The sequence below is a fragment of the Diaphorina citri genome, unplaced genomic scaffold (assembly GCF_000475195.1).
Source record: "Diaphorina citri unplaced genomic scaffold, Diaci psyllid genome assembly version 1.1 scaffold674, whole genome shotgun sequence".
In the NCBI taxonomy this organism is placed as follows: Eukaryota; Metazoa; Arthropoda; class Insecta; order Hemiptera; family Psyllidae; genus Diaphorina; species Diaphorina citri.
Window position 1 is genome coordinate 124,486 of NW_007378107.1, and position 25,074 is coordinate 149,559.

At 35.1% G+C, this 25,074-nt stretch overlaps 3 protein-coding genes and 1 long non-coding RNA gene across 8 annotated transcripts in view; 2 read left to right on the top strand and 2 right to left on the bottom strand.

Annotated features, from left to right (window-relative positions):
* The first annotated feature begins 176 nt into the window (after positions 1-176).
* LOC103511087 overlaps positions 177-25,074 on the top strand; it is a 28,269-nt gene continuing 3,371 nt past the window's right edge. The window contains exons 1-4 of one of the 2 annotated variants that reach the window (XM_008475798.3): positions 177-461; positions 2,649-3,334; positions 10,063-10,211; positions 12,600-12,764. In XM_008475798.3, coding sequence (XP_008474020.1) covers positions 251-461; positions 2,649-3,334; positions 10,063-10,211; positions 12,600-12,744 — 1,191 coding nt within the window. In that variant the 5' untranslated portion in view covers positions 177-250 and the 3' untranslated portion in view covers positions 12,745-12,764. The remainder of the gene's footprint in view (positions 462-2,648; positions 3,335-10,062; positions 10,212-12,599; positions 12,765-25,074) is intronic. The other variant, XM_008475799.3, reaches the window with a different exon arrangement.
* Positions 5,952-25,074, bottom strand: part of LOC103511099 (broad-complex core protein isoforms 1/2/3/4/5) — a 44,595-nt gene continuing 25,472 nt past the window's right edge. For 3 of the 4 annotated variants that reach the window (XM_026824956.1, XM_026824955.1, XM_026824957.1), the window contains exons 9-10: positions 24,828-24,896; positions 5,952-7,077 (exon numbers count right to left, since the gene is read on the bottom strand). In XM_026824956.1, coding sequence (XP_026680757.1) covers positions 6,707-7,077; positions 24,828-24,896 — 440 coding nt within the window. In that variant the 3' untranslated portion in view covers positions 5,952-6,706. Of the gene's footprint in view, positions 7,078-8,400; positions 8,665-24,827; positions 24,897-25,074 lie in introns of all 4 variants that reach the window. The other variant, XM_026824958.1, reaches the window with a different exon arrangement.
* Positions 7,932-8,390, bottom strand: LOC113468201. Its single transcript, XR_003392046.1, has 2 exons — positions 8,267-8,390; positions 7,932-8,139 (listed from the first exon to the last, which is right to left on the bottom strand). It is a non-coding gene; the product is annotated as an uncharacterized LOC113468201 (long non-coding RNA).
* On the top strand, positions 17,010-17,740 carry LOC103511086 (NF-kappa-B inhibitor-interacting Ras-like protein). Its single transcript, XM_008475797.3, has one exon. It carries the CDS (start codon positions 17,037-17,039, stop codon positions 17,655-17,657), a length of 621 nt encoding a protein of 206 aa, XP_008474019.1. The 5' UTR covers positions 17,010-17,036; the 3' UTR covers positions 17,658-17,740.

Consider the following 25,074-nt stretch of genomic DNA (forward strand, 5'->3'; position numbering starts at 1 on the left):
CAAAGTTGACACTCGATTCGCGGACTTCGCGAAATTTTTCGCGAATCGCAATAGAGTAAAATATCCGCATCAAAAATCAAAAAGTTACGGGTTTTTTGTTTTTCGAAATTTCAAACAGGCTCCGAGAAAATCATTTTAAGCATAAATTCTTGGACACCCTGTATGTATGTAAAAACACTTTCTATGTACTGTTTGTTCTCTTAAAATATACGTAGGTACCTATATAGTAAATAATTGAACGTTGGTAAATATGAAGTTGCTCTCCTTTGACATTCTATTAATTATTTCTGTTAGTTTTTTATTACCACGGTCAAAAGCTTTGTTCTTGAATTATTCGTCATTTTTGGACGCCAACAGCAGTAGTGGTCTAGCGGATCAAGAAACTTCAGGCACGCAACATGTGTCAACACAAGATTTCAATATGAATCCCTTCAATCACGCTGCTTCTGGATCCCTTGGAGGTAAGTTTTTTTTTTCTAATCTTTCGAGTGCACTCGGAGGGGCGGACTCCAATTGGTCCCATTTTATACCAATTACTCCCATTCTGAAATTTATTGGCGTCAGGGTATACTTTAGTCAGTCTAATTGCTCCCATAGGTGAAAAAAAATCTGGTGTGAACATCACACGACTTTCCTTATCCTATTAAATGATGCTTATTTGGGTGTTTTTCTATTGTAACTTTTATAACTAATCTTTCGAGTGCACTCGGAGGGGCGGACTCCAATTGGTCCCATTTTATACCAATTACTCCCATTCTGAAATTTATTGGCGTCAGGGTATACTTTAGTCAGTCTAATTGCTCCCATAGGTGAAAAAAAAAATCTGGTGTGAACATCACACGACTTTCCTTATCCTATTAAATGATGCTTATTTGGGTGTTTTTCTATTGTAACTTTTATAATCTGGTGTGAACATCACACGACTTTCCTTATCCTATTAAATGATGCTTATTTGGGTGTTTTTCTATTGTAACTTTTATAATATCTCTAACCGTTTAGTCAGTATAGCTGAAAACCACCAAAAGCGGTCGAAAATACCGCCAACCGCAGCACCTATCGTAACCAAAAGTTTTGATCTACATCCTTGTCACTTTTGTGGACTACATACCAAATTTCAAGTCTCTAGCTCATACCGTTCCCGAGATATTGTTAAATTACACCGAAAACCGCCAAATAGCGGTAAAATGCCGCCAACCGTTACACCGGTCTTAACCAAAAGTTTTGTGTCGCATCCTTGTCACATTTGACAACTGCATACCAAATTTCAAGTCTCTAGCTCTCACCGTTCTCGAGATATTTTGTTTACAGACAGACACACAGACACACACATGGAAATATACGACAGTGTTCAAAAAATCTTGGAACCCCTGAATATTTTTTGAACGGCTAAAGATGAGAATCTGAAATTTGGGTTAGTGTTGTGTCTTGTGTTCTATCTTTTGAAATCCTATTTTTTTAAGTAAGTAGTTACCAAATTTTGGCCAGAGCTAGAGCTAGGTTCAGCCCCAGGGGGGCCAACTTCAAAATCTTAAATAGAAACCCCCTGATTGTAAAACATCGCATCAGGACTTAACAAAGGTAGTACTTTGATATAAGTTTATCTCGATCCGACACCAGGGCCGGAGTAATGGCCTATTCAATTTTTCATATTTCCACGTTCTTCCACCCATAGAGTAAGCACCAAAAATGGAAAATTCAAAATAGGTCTAGGAGTTTACCTATTTTTCTAGTCTATGTATATCCGACGCCACGTTAAGCTATGTCCTCACACAGTCGATAGACTTTTGATCGACTATTGGTGCATTTTATTTAACATTTAACCGAACTTCGGTTTAGTCAAGGTCACTATCTCCCCTCACATGGAAGTGTGTTTATGACGTGAGGGGCGTTAACCATTTTTTAGGTTTACGTTTCCCTCTTGCCATACTAAACCGAGCTCTGGACTTCGGTTAACGATAGAGTCGCCATTTTTTTCTCGGTTAATGCGAACAGCTGATTTTTTTTTTTTTTAAACTCTAAATTTCGGTTTACGGTTAAGTGTTAAATAAAATGCACCATGTGTTGACAGTGTGGACACAGCTTTACTAACTCTAAATTTCGGTTTACGGTTAAGTGTTAAATAAAATGCACCATGTGTTGACAGTGTGGACACAGCTTTACTTTGAACAGGTTCCAAACTCTAAATTTCGGTTTACGGTTAAGTGTTAAATAAAATGCACCATGTGTTGACAGTGTGGACACAGCTTTACTTTGAACAGGTTCCCTCTACCTACCAAAAAATAAAAGTGATAGTTAATAGGTACGGCACTGATTACCTATTCTGAATTGAATGCGCAACGTCTGGTCTGGGTAGGCAGAGGTATATCTAGATTGTTGGAGAAGGGAGAGGAGAGGAGAGGCTAATAAAGGAACAGCTGACAACAGCTTTCCTCACTGTAATCTTGGTGTGATTAGACTCTGAGTGAGGTCTAGAGTTCACAGAACTAGGTACTAGTGGTAGGTATGTACATCTATTATAATCAAGGAAGTTCAAATGTCATATTGCCATGGCGCCATACTATTTTGCCATATTTTAGCGAAATTTGGAAAAATGCCATAAAAAGCCTTATTTTGCCATACATTTTGCTTCTTCTTCTCCTTTGCCACAGGTCAACAATTGTCCGATTTAAAAGTGTGGGAAGCTATACCGGTAGTACAGGCAACATCTCACCTCGCACAATACTTACAGCCACCAAATTCTGATCTGAGTGACCTCAGTAATTTGAATGAGTATGATTTGCAAGGTGCTGGTCTTTACGATGAAGGCGGAATAGGAGACCATGAATTATCGCATGAAAAGCCCAATTTGGGTGGTTTATTAAGTGGGTTTCACATAGGAGCCCTAAGACCTCACTTTCCAACGCATAAACTGAAGAAATATTTGAGGCACCAACATGGACTGATTGGAAAATATAGGGGGTATGGAAATTATCTTGGAGATTTAGCTCATCAGTTAATTAGTACTTCTGTGTATCAACCACATATTCCCAAGTTACCGTTTCCAATTAGTTTCCCAAATTTGGGAAGTGTTGGTTCATATGAGTTAGAGGCCTCTATAATTCAGACTATACTGATACCTTTAGCAGGAGTTGCTTTGCTCGGAGCTGCTGCCACAGCAATGACAGTGACTAATCCTTTCATTTGGAGCTTGCCATTTTCACTCCTTCTTGGTCCTACTGCATACGGTCATATATTTGGACGTAGACGGAGGAGGAATGTAGATATAGGAATGGATAATCAAGCATTGAAGAAAAAAGTAGAAGAAATTAAAATTTTGGACGACTTTTTAAAGAAGGTAAGTTTTTAGTTACTGTTACAAGTTTTGTGGTCGAATGGGTTCGAAACAAATAACCGATTTAATGAAGACACGGCGTGGTTCACAACCAGCAAATTAAAATTAGATATTATTATTATTATTATTTTATATATTTTTTCCAAAAAAGGTCTAATTCGTCTCAGGACTGAAAGAGGGTAGGTAGGTACTATATGATTCGTCTAATTTCACTTTTTATAATTTTTATTTCAGGAGTAAAAACAAGTAGGTCACTACCCTGGCGTTTACCCTGTGGGTAGTAGAACTACCCAGGGTCGTATTTAGGGGGGGCAGCCGAGGGCCCCCCCCCCTTCGAGCTTCATTTTTAGTCCGTCCTTCCTTTATTATTACAATAGTAATAATAAAAAGGTATAAGGGACGGACTATTGTTTTCGCTTCGGTGTCTGTCAGTCAGTCTGTCCCCATAGAAGGACTTATCCAAACCTAGTCGACCTATAGTATATCAAATTAAAGGTCTTTTTACCAGGATCACGCGTCAGTCAGTCTGTCCCCATAGAAGGACTTATCCAAACCTAGTCGACCTATAGTATATCAAATTAAAGGTCTTTTTACCAGGATCACGAAAATGGTGGTGCAAATTTTGTCCAGAAAACCATAAAGCCAAAAAACCAAAACACCTATGTAAGTATGTACCAGTGTACCTACCTATACCTAATTTGTATTCAGTTCATTATTATTCTTGATTTGATTTTTCGATTTTACTTTCATGTAGATAATGATTTAAAATCAAGACTAGAGCCCGTTCTCCCTTTATTCCCAATATAAGGTTCAAGTCACCCATGTTTGTGCGCATTCGTTTCTGCGCAGTTCTTTCTGCTCCTCCGCTAGCGCGCTTGCATAGTGGCGCTACCTAACGGACGAAAAAAACAACTGCGTGAAGTCTGATGTCACACATATTTGAACTTAAGATTGAATTTTCGACCTTTTACAGTTATTTTTTTTACTTTCTATTACCTTTACGTATAGGGAACCTATACAAGGTAATGAGAAAGTATTGCAATCGGTCCAAATTTTCAAAATCGGGAAATGGGTGGTAATATCCGTTTTGGGGTCCCCTGATTCCAAAAAAGTGGTTTTTAGCCCATGGTCTGTACGTTACGTACGTACGTACCGTACGTACGGTAGAACAGAAAATAAAGATTGAATTTTCGACTTTTACAGTTATTTTTTCGGAGTTTTGACCTCAGATTTGGATCATTCCCAACTTTTTACATGGGAATCGACCATTTATTTATAATTTTTACCCATTTGCAACTGCTCCATTTGAAAATATGACGTAGTCACTAGTCAGTCCGACAGTCTATTATAAATTATAATGTTTAGGTTAGTGAGTATAAAAAAGAGGGTTGGAAACAGTCTTGGGCGAAAAATAAAGCATTATCTATTTTCAAACAATATTAGTTTTATTGTTTGTAATATTTAAATCAGGTACTTTAGATGTTAGATGGTTCCAAATCCAACTACTTTAAACAAAAATTATTATTATATTATATATTTTCAAAGACAAAAAGTTTTTTCATGCATTCACTACATTTTTAATAAGAGTAATCTGCGTGACATTTTCAACAGATTCTAGGAGTATGAGATTAGATGTCAATGGTATGAGTGGCCTAAAACTAAAGCAGTGTCCGCACCATGTTCTTTTTATTGATAGATGATAGTGAGATCTATGTTTGTTTGTTCCGCTATAACAATTGACTTTGATTTTGAAGTTGCCACCTGGAGCCGACCAGCCGACCCTGGTTCCAGCCGAAATTTGGCGAGTACCTAAAAAAATGGTATTTTTAAAAGATAAAACACTACACCAAATTTTAGCTTCATAAAAAAAGTATCAACTAGGAGAAATCAAATCAAAAGTAAAGAAAAAGCTTTTTTCCTACAGCAAAACCAGGATAGAAAAGGCTTAAAGCTTTAAACTTGACATCCAAGTGTATAAACGTAGTAGGTACTGAAGGTTTCAATTCTAAATAGGTACCTAAGAAATCCTGTCAATCAAAGACTAATTTTATTAATTTCATTATATAGAGAAACCATCACTATGAAATTTATCATTTTTAGTATTTCAGCGCAATGATGACTATTAATTCAGCCTATTTATATTCGGTTAAAATAGATGGGTAAGATATCTTAAAAATATTTTGTATTGAACTTTGATATGGTGTACCTATCAGAAGTAGTGTATTCCCATTGAAGATTTTAAAGTTGACCTGCTGAAATTTTGAGATTCACTTAAAAATAAAGAAATACCTACGTGTTTTAGGGTTTTCCGAAATTCAAATGGTTCTCGAGTTTTCAGAGGTGGCAACTTTTTTTACACCCTGTATGTATAATGACTAATATTAACTATAGTTAATTTCATTTAACGTTTTCTTAAATTTCCTGAAAGACTTTACTGAGAGGCAGTTCTTAGTAACAGGAATCTTTGTGCATACCTAATCCATATAGACCGATTACGATTCCAATTTAATTAAATAATTACCTACCTATACACCTATATACACATACATACGTATAAAGTGTGTTCATAAAGTCCCGTTCCCCACCTTTATTTTTGAAGAGAAGAAAGAAAAATCAAATTCGTCGGGCGTATGCTAAGAAGAGCTGAAGGAACGCTGCTAGAAGATGTTATGGAAGGGACAATAGATGAAGCCAGATAACATCAAGGAATGGCTGAGCATCCAGAGCATCACACCACTTGAGGCGTTGAACCAACCAACTAGCTGCCAACAGAGATCTCTTCCGAACGGCATTTTCAATATAAATCTGGTAACCATCGATTGCGATTAGAAACCTGAAATTTTGTAAACGAGCCTATTTACATCTAGTTTTTTTACAGGCTCTGGATGTTTCGAAATTTTATTTTTGGGACTTAATTTCAATGAATCATTAGAGGGACCTATTTGAATCTCAAATCACCAATTGATATGAATTTCTCATTTTGGTTCCTCCCCTAATATTGGCGGGAGAACATGGAAAAATTAAAAATTGAATAGGCATAACTCCGGCCCTGGTTGTCGGATCGAGCTCAAACTTGTACCAAAGTAGGTACTACACTCTTTAGACCTTTAATACAATGTATCATAAGTGGGGGCTCTCATTTAAAAGTTGGCTCTCTCGCGGCTGACCATGAAAAAGTCCCTGAACTTTTATATAGCCTTTAAAAAACTAGAGGTAAATATAGGCTCATATACAAAATTTCAGGTTCCTCAGGTCATCCGTTCAAAAATTAAGGTGGGGCCGGCTTTATGAACACACTGTAAATGAATCTGAATCTGTATGTTCTTCATTGAAATTTTTACTTAAATCTCAGGTTGGAATACTTAGGTTATAAGTTTATTTAAAATTTTCTTTTGGTTGTGATTCGCTGTTTTTGTTGGTGTTGTTGTTGTTGTTATTATTGTAGGTAATATCAAATAATAAAGATGTGGACGTTCTGTAGTCATAGGACCCCGATGCTCCTCCTTTGAGTAATCGTTTCAACATGCCCGAAGTGCCTCTGTGTTGGAGGCTCTTGTGTGTGGTGAGACTATTTTTAGTTCGATATCTGCGGTGACAAAACTCGCACACATACAGAGTGTCAGACCGTTCGTGCTTGTCTTGGAAATGTCTTTTCAGGCTGTAATAGCAACTAAATGTTCTTCTGCAGTAGGGGCAGTCCTGTGGTTCATTGATTCCTCCACTAAGTGGAGGTGGCATTACTAAACCTGGAATAATATAAACAAAAATGTTGAATTGTTTTAAATAAGGAAATACAAGTTAAGGGATTTTTTTTGCGCATTATGATTATGACAGTACGCAAGTAACCTACATCCTGTGGGTCTTTCTTATTTTATACATTTTATGAATTTGAAAATTTTAATATATATATCTATATCTAGGCGCACGGCAGTGCGCCAGGCCAAGTTCCGGCCTCAGCAAGCCCAGTGTGTACCTATATTACACGAAACATTTCGACGCATAGGTATTACAATAAATAGGGTATTTGTGGTAAGTGTAGATACCTATACGTCATAAGAGAGTTCCTTGATGCAATACGTTACCTAGTCCTACTTTCTAAATACCTACATAGTACTTGTAGTTTGCCTACAGGTAGGTACTTAAGGGAATAGAAAGTAAAAATTATAACTATACCTAAAGTAGGTAATTACTAACTTACTAAGGAAAAACAATCATGACAACTAGTTGATCAGATTAAACAAGGACGCAATGGAAATTTTCATGCATGAAAAGAGAGAAGTATGCTATTTTACTACAGGTATGGCATGCCCAATTTTCAACAGTGAAATATGTATACTTACGAACAAATTTAATGAGAATGACAAATTAATAATTTACTCACAATATGACCAGTATAATTTAATTTTCTAGTTCAGATGTAGGTACCTATTTTGTTTTAAAGACATAATGAAAAGGATCGATCTACATAAATTTCTTATTTTACTACTTACGTCTTTTCCCACTCAAGTGGGTTCGACATTTTTGATCTCATTTTAGGTCTTCCTCTGTCTCTCTTGCCTTTTACTTTCATATATATTATCTCTCAAGCTAAATATTTTTATTTCCTGTAGTTTTTCTCTAACTGCTGATTGACCGAACGAAGTGAATGTCTACGTTTTAACTCGACCGTTTTTCATTTGGTTTAGATGTTGGTAAGTGTTTGTTCCGCTATAACTCGCGATTGTCTTATTCTTACGTATGTATAATATCTCGGATAACAAAAGGCAAAAAGATATTCCAACAAAATTTTAGGACTTAAGTAATGAAACCTTGTTTTAGGTAAGTGTTTGTTCCGCTATAACTCGCGATTGTCTTGTTCTTACGTATGTATAATATCTCGGATAACAAAAGGCAAAAAGATATTCCAACAAAATTTTAGGACTTAAGTAATGAAACCTTGTTTTTATTTAAATCACTTTGTTACTAAATAGGTAACCATAATCATACAATCAATAATAATATCATTTTTATTTGAAAAATAACACAGTGGTAGATACTAGGTAACTAGGTATTGCTGTTGGCTACATTACCTTCTTCAGCGGGATACTAGAATTTTAGATGACTAGGCAATAAGCTCTGAGGATGGGAAGGGGGAATTATCATGGTGGGTCGTGTTTTGTGGTACGTGTAGATATGCGTCATAAGAGAGTTCCTTGAGCAGTAAACGCGTTCACAAATTGCACATCGATATTCTTCTTCACGGCTGGCATGCTTGTCTGCCACATGTCTCTTTAAGCTGGCTTTTGAACACAACACTTTTCCACATGCAACACATGTGAACACCTTCTTCAAGCCTGGATTTGGAGAGAAAGAGAAAAAAATACATATTAGGAACAAACTATTCAGGAACGGGGTAATGTAATATATCTAGCTAAAATTGCAAGGACCTACTTACTAAAAATTAGAGGGTGTGCATTCAACAGGGTATATAGTACCTACTCTTTGGGTAGGTATTGGATTTTTATTTTTGTGTAGTATTGTGTACCTCTAATCATAGAGTATGTACCTACATAATTATGTCCCAGGAGTAGGTAATATACGCCCTTAAATTGAGAAGAATTTTTCAACTGGTTTTTGGGGGATTTTTTTTCACATTTTCTCACACAAATGAGCTCTGATCTTCAAATTTGTCGCGACGACCTATGAAGTGTGACATATCAAATCATGTTGTTTTTTACTTATAAATCTTGTGGTGATAATAGTTTTTCAATTCACTTTATTTTGACGGTTCGCGGTTTTTCGCGAAATCCGGGAATCTTATAATTTATTTAAGGGTATGTGTTTGACATACCAAATCATGCTTTTTAGTCCGTCCTTCCTTTATTATTACAATAGTAATAAAAAAGGTATAAGGGACGGACTATTGTATTCGCTTCGGTGTCGGTCTGTCTGTCAGTCTGTTAGTCCGTAAGTCTGTCCCCATAGAAGGACTTATCCAAACCTGGTCGAACCTATATATCAAATTAAAGGTCTTTTTACCAGGATCACGGTGATCACCATTTTGGTGGTGCAAATTTTGTCCAGAAAAACCAAAAAAACTGGTTTTGGGGGGATTTTTTTCACATTTTCTCACACAAATGAGCTCTGATCTTGAAATTTGTCGCGACGACCTCTACGGGCTAAAAAAATTCCCGGAGGGACGGACCCTGCTTGTTCTCCCCTACTGTACGTCAGACTTCGAAAAATTGGGATCGAGGGGACCCGGCAACCCCCCCCCCTTTCCAGCTTCCATTTCAACTCACTTCACTTAGTCGATTCGCGAACTTTGTACATTTCGCAAATGCGCGAAAAATGACCTCAAGATCCGCCTGCAATTTGCCTTGCTAACGAAAAGCAAAGGTTGAGTGTTAAGGACATCCACTCGTAAAATTTTTGTAGCCAAAACCAATTGGTGATTCTCATGAAAAATATAACTGTCCAAATGTATTTTTTTCGTAAAGATCGTCAAAAATAATAAATAATACCGTAAACTGAGGTGACTTTGCACCACTTTTACTCAAATTTTTGGATACCTTGTTATAACTTTGCAACCAAATAGTTTTCAGCGATCAACCCAAAGCAATTACCCTAGTAAGGGCTGATTGAGAGGCTGACGAAAAACACTGACCCTGTTTGTACACGGGAAAAGGCGAAGAAAAAGAATAATGATATTATAGTGAGTCTGAACTGTCGTTCTTTTTGTTCTGTTGCAGAAATCTAAAGCAGAAATAATCATTCAGGAAAAGAAAGTTTTGGCAACCTATTTGGTAACTCAAGCTGTTTGTCTAGAACGCCTTGTATGCAGTTTACATCGACCAATGATACCAGAAAATATGACTCAAGAAGGAAAGGTCATGAACATGTAAGTACATAAATGAGGAGGTCTCTGGAAGAAGGGCCAAATCGCCATTTGGCCCTTTTTCTGGAGATTGCATCATCTTGTTGTTAGTATATTTCCACAAAATTTCATGTTGATAGCTGCAGTCACTGCTGAGTTATTTTGATTAGAGAGACAAAAATTTGGCCTTTTTTGCCGAGGTTGCGTTATTTGGCGCTCTTTTGAACAGATTTCATGCTGATTTGGGTTAAAAGCTTGTTCATTTTAAACTTTCTAACTGGATTGAAAACTAAATTTCAAATCAATTCCATTCAGTTCTGAGGAACTAATACCTACAATAACTTTTTTAGACCGTTTTCAAAAATAGGTATCCGGTTTTAGACGACCTTCCATTCTATCTTGGGTTATAAAATAAAAAATAGGATAAATATAATATGTTCAAAGTAACAAATGTACACAGTTAGCTCTTTATTTCATTTATTTACTATTTTTATTCGTTTAAAATATTTAGTGAACGAAGTACACAAAAGTAAATTGAAATGGTACAGAAAGAAAAAGAAAAATACACATTCAAAAATTCTATTTATAGATAATATAAACACTAAGTTATTTACTTATTTTTATAATAATAAACCCTGATATAGTTTGAAGTTTTGAATTCTATCATACAAAATTATAATGAAGTCAAAAAATACTTAAAATTTAAAACATTTAAACAAGTATATTCTTATGTATAAAAAGGAGACACAGATTTCAAATATTATAAAACATAATCTATTTATATCATTTAAACAAAAATGGAATAATTTCTTATAATTAAATAATAATTTAATATGGAATCCCTAAGAGTTTGGACTGCTTCCTGAGTTCTTGAACTTTTTTTTTTTTTTTTTTTTTTTTTTTTTTTTTTTTTTTTTTTTTTTTTTTTTCCCAAACTAAAAAAAAGGTTTACAAAAGTGCTCCCCGAGCACAGAGCAAAAAAAAAAAAAAAACTTCGACCCCACCAGGAATCAAACCTGGAACCTCCGGCGTACGAATGCAGTGTGATACCCACCCGGCCAGAGATAACACATCTTCCAATCTATTTAACCCTTCACTGGTGAACGTCTGCGTAATTTCGTCCTGTCTATTGTAGAATTTTAACTAGGAAATTCTTTAAAATGTGGGGCCTACATTAGGATTAGTGTCACACACGTGGTACCGCTCCCCTATCCCGAATAAAATTTAGTTAGGCAAAACGTTTTTCCCGTGATTTGATAAATTTTCCGGCAAGTTAATTAGTTCACGCCATGTCCCCTGCATACATAGAACGTATACATAGAACATACATAGAAAGTACATAGAACATTACATTGACATAAATACATAGTTTACATAAAACATAACATGGTTAACGTATAGTCAAGAGCTAAAATTTCAGGAGAATTTCCATTTTCATTCCTTTAGACCCGTTGTACATTAGAAGCGTAGACAAGCAACTTTTTGTAGTGCGTAGTCTCTGATCTTGAAATTTGTCGCGACGACCTATGAACTCAAAGCGAGAAAGTTTTAGATAACACTTCAGTCGATCATTTAAGACCGGTTTTAGCGTTACCTATGTTAAGCTACGCCGAGCAAGGCCAATAAATGGATGGGTGACTTAAACCTTATATTGGGAATAAAGGGAGAACGGGCTCTAGTCTTGATTTTAAATCATTACATGAAAGTAAAATCGAAAAATCAAATCAAGAATAATAATAATAAACTGAATATTAAACAAATTAGGTAGGTACAAAGGTACTGATTTTCTTTAATCACGATCGAATAAATTACGGGCTAAAAAATTCCCGGAGGGACGGACCCAGCTTGTTATTAATTTATTTATGTAGAAAATAAAAATATAAAGAGGAAAGTCTTTTTCTTTCTACCTAATCTCGATCTAATGAAAAAGGGCCAAATTCCACAATTGATTTTTTCGTTATTAAGAATTATCCGTTTAAAATAGGTAAAAAATATGACAATAAATGTGTTTAAAACAGTATTTTACATCATTTTATCAAATCAGAAACATCCAAAAATTGCGTAAATCAGTTTTATGCTTAGTTGAAAACTTTGAAAGGCCTTATCTCAAAACTCATTTTATGAAATTTGGCCCTTTATCCAGAGACCTCCTCATATGTAGGTAAATAAATTGTTCCGGCAGTTCAAATTTCGTTGAACATGGTAAGACGGTAATGTAGGTCCATTTCGAAAAAGTCTTTTACCACCTCCGAATTAAAACATCTGAGTCAGGCAGGAGCCAAAGCCATCCACTTCTGCTGTAGGTCCATCCATGGTTGGTAGTTGGTATATCAATGGTTTCAAGTAATGATTTCATATGTACCTACCTACATAAGTGGTTATATATATGATTTTCATTTTCTACATTTTCAGAGTTACGAATGAAATTTTGGAAAATGAATTTGTTCCCCAAATTATACATGACAACATTCTTCGTGCAAGACAGGTCGGACTAGCATCAGGAAGTTGTCAAACGTTCTTTTGTCAGCCACTAAATTACTTTGCCCACCACAAGTGAATACATTTAAATAAAAGTAGGTAAGTATAGAAGTCTTTTTAAAAAAGTAAAAAAGAGGAGGGGGGGTGGAAATATACGACAGTGTTCAAAAAATCTTGGAACCCCTGAATATTTTTTGAACGGCTAAAGATGAGAATCTGAAATTTGGGTTAGTGTTGTGTCTTGTGTTCTATCTTTTGAAATCCTATTTTTTTAAGTAAGTAGTTACCAAATTTTGGCCAGAGCTAGAGCTAGGTTCAGCCCCAGGGGGGCCAACTTCACGTTGAGCGCCAAGCCATTTTTACATGGGTGCTCGCTGGTACCACGGGAAAAAGTGGAAATTTTCGCGTGGTACCAAAAAAATTTCATGTCAATTTTAGATGTGTGAGGTGTAGAAAATAGATAATGTACACAAATTTTTCTTGTGCGATAAGTATTTTTGGAGATATTCAAATTTTTCTGTGACACTCATATATGGGTTACCGGAACGTCACCGGAAAAAAAGTTTGTGGTACACGTGACCCAAGGGAACCGTAATGCTCGGAGGTTCCACGACAATCCACTCGTCATAAGAAATGCATTGAATTGTAACCCATCAGTGAGCTACACGTATCAGAAAGGAAGCAGTTCGGGTCACCCACATATGAGTTTCATGTACCTCGTTAGCTTAACTAGTTGACTTTAACTATCACGAATAAATGAGTTGTTCATAATGTAGGTAAATATTTTATTTTAACCGATTATGATTTTATTAGCTATGTAGATAATTATTATTAGTTTGTACTTTTCCTTAAATTCATCTGTTAGGTATACTATTTTAAAATAAAACCAAACATCAATTTAGTCTAGAGGGGTCCAAAAATCAAAATTTAACGTACAAACTTAAAGGGGTGATTTTTTGTGTTGAAATAAAACTTTTCCTTTAAACAATAAATTGGTCTCAATTTGGTCTACGGATTTATCGGGATTAATTTATTTCTCTTGGTGACAGTTCATTCTTTAAGTGCAACGGTACGGCACTGATTACCTATTCTGAATTGAATGCGCAACGTCTGGTCTGGGTAGGCAGAGGTATATCTAGACTAGATTGTTGGAGAAGGGAGAGGAGAGGAGAGGCTAATAAAGGAACAGCTGACAACAGCTTTCCTCACTGTAATCTTGGTGTGATTACAGTTCTGTAAAATCTGTAAATTCAGTATCTAATGTACGAGTATCTACCTATAACGTTGTACGTTCATCTGCGAACAAGTGAAGTAAATAGATTTATTATAGTGATTACAGTTCTGTAAATTCAGTATCTAATGTACGAGTATCTACCTATAACGTTGTACGTTCATCTGCGAACAAGTGAAGTAAGTAGGTATTCCGATTATTCCAAATTATATATAAAAAAATCCTTGGTTGGATGTTTTTTTCTTCCATATTTCTCCAGGTTTACAAGATAAAGATAAATAGCTACATTATAGTTGACCATTTATCTCACTAGAGTGGGACACCTGTCGAGTCGATACTTACCATACATCTTGTTATGTATTGCTCAATGCATACCTATGAAACATTGAAGTAAGGCGCAATATTGGAAGCAAGATAAGTTGCTGCTCATATTGGGTTGACAATCCTTACGTACATTAATTTATTAGAAGAACTTTTTAATTTAGAAGACGTACCTGGATACAATAAATTGGTCTCAATTTGGTCTACGGATTTATCGGGATTAATTTATTTCTCTTGGTGACAGTTCATTCTTTAAGTGCAACCTTTTTATTATACAGTATTATTCTTGTCCAATAAATCAACCCTTTAAGTTTGGTACTATGTACTATAAAAGTTTGGACACCCTGTAAAGTAGTAGTCTGTTGAAAAATGAAGGGAAAAAACCGAGTGTTTAAAATAGTAAATTTAAAATTAACACAAAAGTGATATGAGATCATAAAATTAAAATTTTGATTTAAAATTATTAAGTTCAAGGAAAAATAAATTATTAAACATATGTATATATCAACTCTAATCAAACTTCACTTTCATTCACTGTGATATGAAGTAAGTTAGTTTAATTAGGTACTTACCAGACCTATGTTAATTGAAACTTCGTTTTTTATAGGTATTGTATGTATATTGTATACCTATAAATATTAAAATAATGATAGATTTTTCTTTTAATGTCATATTGTATTGCACGAGGCCTAGATAAATCAATATTGAGATATACCTACATAGAAAGTAAAAATCACAGAAAACTAAAGTAATAAAACTAAACAAAACAAAAAGAACGTAATTGTAATTATTTTATCACAAATTAAAAGTAAAATGAAAAAAGCTTCAATAATAAATGTAGAGGTGTTATACAAGGTAGGTATTCATAGGTAAAATCTCACCCCGGCCTGGGTTTTACGAAAATTTATAAGGTAAAAAAAAACTTGAAGTACCTACTACAAAGAAGAAGAAATAATCAACTAAACAATTTTTTTGTAAAGGGCCTTCCGATATTAAACCATTAATTCTACTCTCCCTATTGAAATTTTGAAGGTTCAAGTTAATGAAAATTGATCTCCTTAAACTTATTAACAAGTTATCTGTTTTATAATTTTATAAGTAATTTAATTTAAGGATATGTATTAAAAATCTAATAATTACTTTCTATTATTTCTTTGTTGGTACTTTATTGTGGTAATGAAAAACCACACTCAAGCGGCTGTTATTTTCACCTCATGTGATTGAATGAAATTCCTTTTTTTACGTGTAATATTATACTTTTGGAAAGGTGTGTGTGTTTTCAAGAGGTTTGATAGAGGGAACTGTAACTACTAAGGTCTTGTAGTCTTGAAATCGAAGAGAAGGAAGACATGATAGGAGGAAACTAGCCGTTCCGGGTGGGAATCGAACCCGCGGGATGTCAGGTGAAATAGGTACGTAATTATTAGAAAAAATAAAATAATATTCCATAAGGATAGAAACATTAAAAAACTAAGAAAATCATATTACACTTAACACATATTATGAAAATCAAGGTCGGATAATTTATTCTAAGTGTGCATATTATGTCTGTAGATAGGTACGTTGAGAGTTTTGTCTTCTTCTATAGACTGCCGGACTCTGAGGTCACGAGAATGACCTTTAGAAACCAGATTATTATTTCTTAAATTTTTGATTCAAAATTAGGAAAAAAAAAACATAAATAAAAGGGGTTTGTACTTTTGCATGCATTTTCTACCTATAACGTTGTACGTTCATCTGCGAACAAGTGAAGTAAATAGATTTATTATAGTGAAATTTCTAAAAGTTGTACCTAGGTAAATACATATTTTTCTTTTCTTTTTTTTTTTACTTTCTACATATTAGTGTAAACAACTAAACAATTCTCGTCAAGCATCAAGTTTTAATACAATTTAAAAAAAATGATTAGGTATAAGACCTAAACTTTGTTAATGTGAAAATAGTGATTTCATGATATTATATTATATAAGTGAAACCTAAGAGCTCTTTTTTTGTGTCTATTCACATTTTGAAAATCTGAATAATAGGTATTCCGATTAATTATTCCAAATTAGGTATATAAAAAAATCCTTGGTTGGATGTTTTTTTCTTCCATATTTCTCCAGGTTTACAAGATAAAGATAAATAGCTACATTATAGTTGACCATTTATCTCACTAGAGTGGGACACCTGTCGAGTCGATACTTACCATACATCTTGTTATGTATTGCTCAATGCATACCTATGAAACAATGAAGTAAGGCGCAATATTGGAAGCGAGATAAGTTGCTGCTCATATTGGGTTGACAATCCTTACGTACATTAATTTATTAGAAGAACTTTTTAATTTAGAAGACGTACCTGGATTGTAGATGGGAAGTTGGAGAAGAAGACCCTCTTCTATCTGGCAGTGTTGAAAACAACGAAGACAAGGATCATGCAAGTTAGCTTTGAGCATTACGAAGAAGAATTTTCTTGAATGTTGGGGACTAAGAAACTGCAGATGTTGAGTTTTTTTCCCTTTTTTACCTTTTTTTTTATTATCGGGTTAGAGTTGCAGTGATTCTGGACATTCAAGCTCTGGGCATAGATTTCCACCTTTCTCTAAAGTAAACTTCCAAGTGTGGTATGTCGAGTCGAGGTGTTCAGTCCTAATCAAAAATGGATGCGGCTCACAAGGGATCATGAATGTTGAGGTGTTAATGTCACATAAGTAGTACATTGTAGATACTAGATAGTGTTGTAGGTAGAGAGAGTCAAACTATTTACTTACCTACCTACTTATATTTTTTTTTTCTCCTTAACGATTTGATTCGTAGGTATTTCGAATAGCAGGTAAAATGGGCAAAACAAATCGCGTTGTAGTATGTGGATTGAAACGTGTCGGTAAAACTTCCATTATAGAACAGAGTATTTATGGAAACTTGAAAAAAGGTACCGAAATATTTCCTACTATTGAAGACATTTATGTCGCAAATGTCGAAACAGATCGTGGTTCTAGGGAAAAGTTCAATTTTTATGATACAGCCGGTTTCGATTTAAACACATTACAATCTGTAAATTCTGACTGTTCAGCATATGCTTCATTTATTCGTCAATATGCTCCACAGGCAGATTGTTTCATATTTGTATATGATACGTCTAGCCAGTCTTCTCTAGATTGTGTGTGTGCCCTAAAACAAGAGCTTGACAAAGTAAAAGACAAAAAAGAAATCGTAATGATAGTTTTTGCTCATAATATGACAGAACAATATACTAGTCTTTCAGATGCTATCAAATCGAATGCAATACAATGGTGTACTCGAGAGAAAATTCGACATTTCGATGTAGATGCCTTTAATAGGAAATCCCTGCACGAGCCTTTTATATATTTGGCTTCAAAGCTAAGTCCAGTTCCAAATAGAAGTTCTTTTCCGCAACTAAGTATGGTACGAAAAACTGTACGCAATGAATTTAATTAACAATTTAGACATTGAGGTAAAAAAGATTCTCTGGGCTTCTTTAGTACCCATTCCTAGTTCATACATCATATACACTCATCCAGTTACCCACAAAATTAATTGGACACTTCGAAAAATGTCCATAACATTATATCGCTTCTACCTTTTCAATACGTGCCGAGGTTGCGTTATTTGGCGCTCTTTTGAACAGATTTCATGCTGATTTGGGTTAAAAGCTTGTTCATTTTAAACTTTCTACATTTTCCATCATGTTGTATGCCAGAGTGATTTTTTTTAAAGAGGTTTGACAGAGGGAACTGTAACTGCTATGGTCTTATCGTCCCGAAATCGAAGAGAGAAGGAAGACAGGAATACACTCATCCAGTTACCCACAAAATTAATTGGACACTTCGAAAAATGTCCATAACATTATATCGCTTCTACCTTTTCAATACGGATGATATTACATCAAGAAGACTTCCCAAATATGGCTTTCAATCATATGTGCAACATTTTGTTGGCCAAAATTTCATTAAGGTTTCTTATTATGGCCTTTCTTCGTCCAAGACCTTTGTGTAACGCCTCTGAGTAGGTATGCTAAATATACGGTTTTGCTGATTTTTTTCAATCGATTTCCCAAATTAGATTTTAGTTTAAATGGAGTTCCGAAGAGTGAAAGTGACCGCAGTGCGCAGTGTCTCTTTTTAGTCCGTCCTTCCTTTATTAAATTACAATAGTACCTAATAATAAAAGGTATAGTGGACGGACTATTGTATTCGCTTCGGTGTCGTCTGTTGGTCGGTCGGTCTGTCTGTCTGTCTGTCCCCATAGAAGGACTTATCCAAACCTGGTCGACCTATATATCAAATTAAAGGTCTTTTTACATAAATAAGTGCATACCTAATCCATATAGACCGATTACGATTCCAATTTAATTAAATAATTACCTACCTATACACCTATATACACATACATACGTATAAAGTGTGTTCATAAAGTCCCGTTCCCCACCTTTATTTTTGAAGAGAAGAAAGAAAAATCAAATTCGTCGGGCGTATGCTAAGAAGAGCTGAAGGAACGCTGCTAGAAGATGTTATGGAAGGGACAATAGATGAAGCCAGATAACATCAAGGAATGGCTGAGCATCCAGAGCATCACACCACTTGAGGCGTTGAACCAACCAACTAGCTGCCAACAGAGATCTCTTCCGAACGGCATTTTCAATATAAATCTGGTAACCATCGATTGCGATTAGAAACCTGAAATTTTGTAAACGAGCCTATTTACATCTAGTTTTTTTACAGGCTCTGGATGTTTCGAAATTTTATTTTTGGGACTTAATTTCAATGAATCATTAGAGGGACCTATTTGAATCTCAAATCACCAATTGATATGAATTTCTCATTTTGGTTCCTCCCCTAATATTGGCGGGAGAACATGGAAAAATTAAAAATTGAATAGGCATAACTCCGGCCCTGGTTGTCGGATCGAGCTCAAACTTGTACCAAAGTAGGTACTACACTCTTTAGACCTTTAATACAATGTATCATAAGTGGGGGCTCTCATTTAAAAGTTGGCTCTCTCGCGGCTGACCATGAAAAAGTCCCTGAACTTTTATATAGCCTTTAAAAAACTAGAGGTAAATATAGGCTCATATACAAAATTTCAGGTTCCTCAGGTCATCCGTTCAAAAATTAAGGTGGGGCCGGCTTTATGAACACACTGTAAATGAATCTGAATCTGTATGTTCTTCATTGAAATTTTTACTTAAATCTCAGGTTGGAATACTTAGGTTATAAGTTTATTTAAAATTTTCTTTTGGTTGTGATTCGCTGTTTTTGTTGGTGTTGTTGTTGTTATTATTGTAGGTAATATCAAATAATAAAGATGTGGACGTTCTGTAGTCATAGGACCCCGATGCTCCTCCTTTGAGCTGACCTAACCTAACCTAACCTAACCTCACCCATATCCACCTTTCGCCTGTAAGAAAATAACTAAGGTAATTAGAAACATGAAGAGTAACCTAACCTAACCTAACCTAACCTGACCTAACCTAACCTAACCTAACCTCACCCATATCCACCTTTCGCCTGTAAGAAAATAACTAAGGTAATTAGAAACATGAAGAGTAACCTAACCTAACCTAACCTAAACCAACCTAACCTAACCTAACCTGACCTAACCTAACCTAACCTAACATAACCTGACCTAACCTAACCTAACCTAACCTAACCTCACCCATATCCACCTTTCGCCTGTAAGAAAACAACTAAGGTAATTAGAAACATGAAGAGTAACCTAACCTAACCTAACCTAACCTGACCTAACCTAACCTGACCTAACCTAACCTAACCTCAGTATTTCAGCGCAATGATGACTATTAATTCAGCCTGTTTAAATTCGGTTAAAATAGATGGGTAAGATATCTTAAAAATATTTTCTATTGAACTTTGATATGGTGTACCTATCAGAAGTAGTGTATTCTCATTGAAGATTTTAAAGTTGACCCACCCCCCTAGGGCTGCCCCTGATAGTGCTGAAATTTTGAGATTCACTTAAAAATAAAGAAATACCTACGTGTTTTAGGGTTTTCCGAAATTCAAATGGTTCTCGAGTTTTCAGAGGTGGCAACTTTTTTTACACCCTGTATTTATAATGACTAATATTAACTATAGTTAATTTCATTTAACGTTTTCTTAAATTTCCTGAAAGACTTTACTGAGAGGCAGTTCTTAGTAACAGGAATCTTTTTTATTTTTTTTTTTTTTAATTAACTTATTTTAAGAAAAGACTATCGATTGCAAATTTTTAAGTGACGAAAGTTATTAATAATGTATTTAGGTATTTATGTTATAAAACTTGTCAAAAAAATAGTGAAATATTAGTTATTAGTGGTCAACTAAGTTACCTACTAAGATATAGGCACACAAACAGTAGGTATCTTAGTATCTATCTAGTATTCATACTTCTTTTAGTAGGTGTATATTAGAAAGTTAAATTTATTATTAAAAATCGAAAATATTTCAGAAGATATCGCTGATGTTTGCTTTAAGCCTTTTCTTTTTGACAAAAGAAACAAAAAATGATAATATAAAATAAAATAATATGTGCTGATAATTTTCTACGAATTATATAAGTGAAAGTAAATTTAATAGTAATAACGAAACAGGGGAAAAAGAAATCAACTAACCTGTATTATTACATTTTTTAAACCCAAATCAGCTTTTTCATAAAAAGTGATGATTTCTCTTTCTTAATGAAGCAAGAAGATGTCAAGAATTAAGAAGTAAATAAAACTAATTTTAAATTATCACTCGCACTTTTAAAAAAGAATTAGTAAGATATTAATGTAGTACCGCCACCAAGAAAGATAAAGTCAAATAAATCTAGGTATTTAAATATGTTAATTGTACTGTTCTTCGTTGCTGTAAAAACAAAACAAAGAAATTAGTTTACACACTTAGAAGTCAAGTTATATTAGATGTTGAAAAAGTCTTACACATGAAATGACTGAATGAAGTCGCTAAATGTCGACCAGAGGTTTTACATTACCCACTTATATGTATACTTAAATAGGTAAATACTAAATACATAAGAATTACTTGAAAATACCAACATTTGCCTAATAAAAGTGTACAAACGCAAACACAATTCGGAAAAATCCCAAATACCCAAAAAGTCTCCAACAAGTAGGGGAACACGGGGCAAAATGGCACCTCTAGTATACAAACGCAAACACAATTCGGAAAAATCCCAAATACCCAAAAAGTCTCCAACAAGTAGGGGAACACGGGGCAAAATGGCACCTCTAGTGCTTATGAGTTTCTAACTAAAATAATAGAAAGTAAAAATAAAAGTCACACAGATGTGTAATTTTGTAACAAAATAAAGCATAAATTTTAGTTACAAATTAGATCCGACAAGAACAAGCCAACTTTAAAATCTTAAATGAGAACCTCCCTACTTGTGATACACCATAGTAAAGGTCTTAAATAACGTAGTACTTACGTTGGTACAAGTTTGAGCTCGATCCGATAACCCAGTGTTTCCCAAACTTTTCTCTACGATCGCCCCCTTTCAGAATTTGTACAGATTATCGGAACTGTGATCGCCCCCCCCCCAACATAAATACTAATGATTAAGATTTCCAAACGCAAAAAAGACAGACAACCTACTTACATTTTTGCCCCTAGATAGCCATCACCCCCTTTATCGCTCCTTTTATTGATCGCCCCTCATATCGTCCCCTAAGGCTTCATCGCCCCCATGAAAATCTCCATCGCCCAGGTTGGGAACCACTGATCTAAAGGTTCTAATAAGAGATAGTTTTTAGACCTAATAGGTAGGTAAGTAGTGGGTAACCTTATACATATGTAGTAGTAACTCAGTGACATGTTAATGGAAGCTAGGAGAGCACCTGTTTTCTTTCCTAACCATAGGGGGGTTGAGTGGTAGAGATTGCCGTGGGCAATAATTTCGCCATTTGACTACCATCAACCTCAGTGGTGTAGTGGTTAAGCGCGGAGAACTTTGAATCTGGAGGTTAGTGGTTCGAGTTCAAAGTTGTGTCATCAATTTAAGCCAGGTGTAAAAATTATTCCAAACATCTGATTGGCCAATATTTTCTCAAGACTGATCTGGGAGCAACAATTTGTGTTCATAAAGGTTCGTGGACCAACATCAGTCTACGTCCTCAACCGGTTCAGAAGGTAGTTAGTTACCTATCCTTCTGATCTGCAGATTTAATAGCCAAGATAAACCACCCAGCTAGATTCATTATAGGTACCTATTAGCTATGGTTTTAATTATTATATTATGAAATAGGTAGTACTCATATAATAGTTTAATAGTAATGATTAATACCTACTCATAATAGTAATGATATCCAAGTACAAGGCCGAATCTTAAGGAATGATTTCAGGGTCAAATCGGTTTCCTAGATCGCGAGATAATTAAATAGGATTTAAATAGGATGGTCGGTAACAAAAGAGACTTTAGAATTTGCTGGTACAGATGTTTTGTGCTAGGTTCTAACCAGTGGCGGACAGAAAAATTTGATATATAGGTCGACCAGGTTTGGATAAGACCTTCTATGGGGACAGACCGACCGACAGACAGACCGACAGACGACACCGAAGCGAATACAATAGTCCGTCCCTTATACCTTTTTATTACTATTGTAATAATAAAGGAAGGACGGACTAAAAAGTGTTCCAAAGTAGAGACCGGTTGTGAATGTATTGTAATTGACCTGCATTAGGCAGAAACGAACTATCCATAAGGGGCATTGCCTTTTGTTCTTTTTTGCTTAATGGAGGAGTTGCAATTGGGAAAGTATTATTAATAAAAGGTTGATTCCTACGTAAAAAGTTGTGAAAAATCCGAATCTAAGGTCAAAAATTCCGAAAAAGTAACTTTAAAAAGTCGAAAATTCAATTGTTAATTGCCGTTCTAATGAAAAAGTTCAAAGAATTGTGACGTCAGATTTCACGTCACGAAAAACCTCCGTACTCTTCGAAAAAAAAAGATAAAAGAATCAATCACAGATCAAAACAAAGATGACACTTGTATGAATAGTTCCTAGTAGATCCAAGAGAGCTGAGCACTTCCTAACTCCTACAAAGGGCGGGTGATGATCGTTTTGCCCCGTGTTCCCCTATCTCTTCTTGAAGTTAAACCCCAGAGAGCTGAGCACTTCCTAACTCCTACAAAGGGCGGGTGATGATCGTTTTGCCCCGTGTTCCCCTATCTCTTCTTGAAGTTAAACCCGTGTATACTACTTGCGTACTCAATAGGTACTAGTTGCGTACTATAAAAAAAGGTCGACTTGCGTACTGTTTTTTTTTTCTTTTCAATTATTATTATTATTTTTTTTTTATTAGTATCAATCAATCAAATCTCAAATTCTTTGTGGTAAAGCAGAGCTTTTTCACAACTTTTGTGGATATCACAACATTACTTAGTACCTCCTTTGCAATCAATTTCCATATTTCAATAATCTTTTTACACTGGTAATGTCGCCACTGGTCGCTACTTGATTAAAGTAGCTACTCAATTGTCCTCACGAGGCTGAGTGCACCCCGAACTCCAAGCACAGAGCCGAAAAAAACCTCGGCCCACCGGGAATCGAACCTGGGCCTCCTGCGTGCAAGCCAAGTGTGATACCCACTCGGCCAAGGAGGTTGCTGTTTTATTAGTATGTACATTTAATGGTAGGTAAAATATTCCCCTGTTTTCCTAATTTTGCTCAAATATTAAGTCCTTTTTTATGTTTTCTAACCCTGTAATCTATCTAATATATAGGTAATAATAGAAAGTAAAAATGAATGTGTGTGTGTGTTTGTATTTTTAGTACGCAAGTAGTACACACGGCACTGGTCAACACACGATTTTTGTCACACGAACTGTGTGATGATTTTTGATCATGTTTAAGTACCCTCATTAGAAATATACAATAATTTTGTTTCACTCACATTCAATTTTTTTGTGACATGTACACGTCAATTCCTGACCCTCAATTCCTGAAATCTAAAATAGTGAGAAGTTCTTTGTCTGTCTGTTATGCTGAAATAGACCTTTTTTGTCCTCTTCTCACGAGAAAACCGATTTTGATGATTTTTTTGTGGTTGTGCACTCACATTCAATTTTTTTGTGACACGTACACGTCAATTCCTGACCCTCAATTCCTGAAATCTAAAATAGTGAGTTCTTTGTCTGTCTGTTATGCTGAAATAGACCTTTTTTGTCCTCTTCTCACGAGAAAACCGATTTTGATGATTTTTTTGTGGTTGTCAGGCAGAATAGGTACTTAACTGAGGGTGACATAGTCAAATTCCATCCTGATTTAATATGGCGGAGCTTCAAAGTTTTCATGTCAAAAATAGTTGAAATTTTGTTGACCAGTGCAGTGTAGTCATATTGTTAAAAAAATATCATTTTATTTTGTCTTGATGTTTTTATCAAATATTAACAAAAGCCATACATTTTCCCCAAAAAAATATCATGCAGAAAGAAAAAAAAAAGAGACATGCTCATATACGACTGAATCTCAAACGGGCAAAAAGGTTACCTTGTGAAGAAGGACCTCCAGTCAAATCTAAAGTGCCTGTATCAAAAAATATCATGCAGAAAGAAAAAAAAAAAAAAGACATGCTCATATACGACTGAATCTCAAACGGGCAAAAAGGTTACCTTGTGAAGAAGGACCTCCAGTCAAATCTAAAGTGCCTGTATTCCCTGAATTATGTTGATGATTTAATCCTGAAAGTTAAAAATAGAATTTGTCAATTTGTATGAGTTGAGTTTGTGCTTTTTACTTTCCATTACAAAAAGACAAAAACCAGCTGGTTTCCAATGTCCATGGAGGCAAGATAAGGTACGGATAGACAACGGGGGCCATGCTTACAAGCATAAGCATACGCGTACTCGCGGCAAGTAT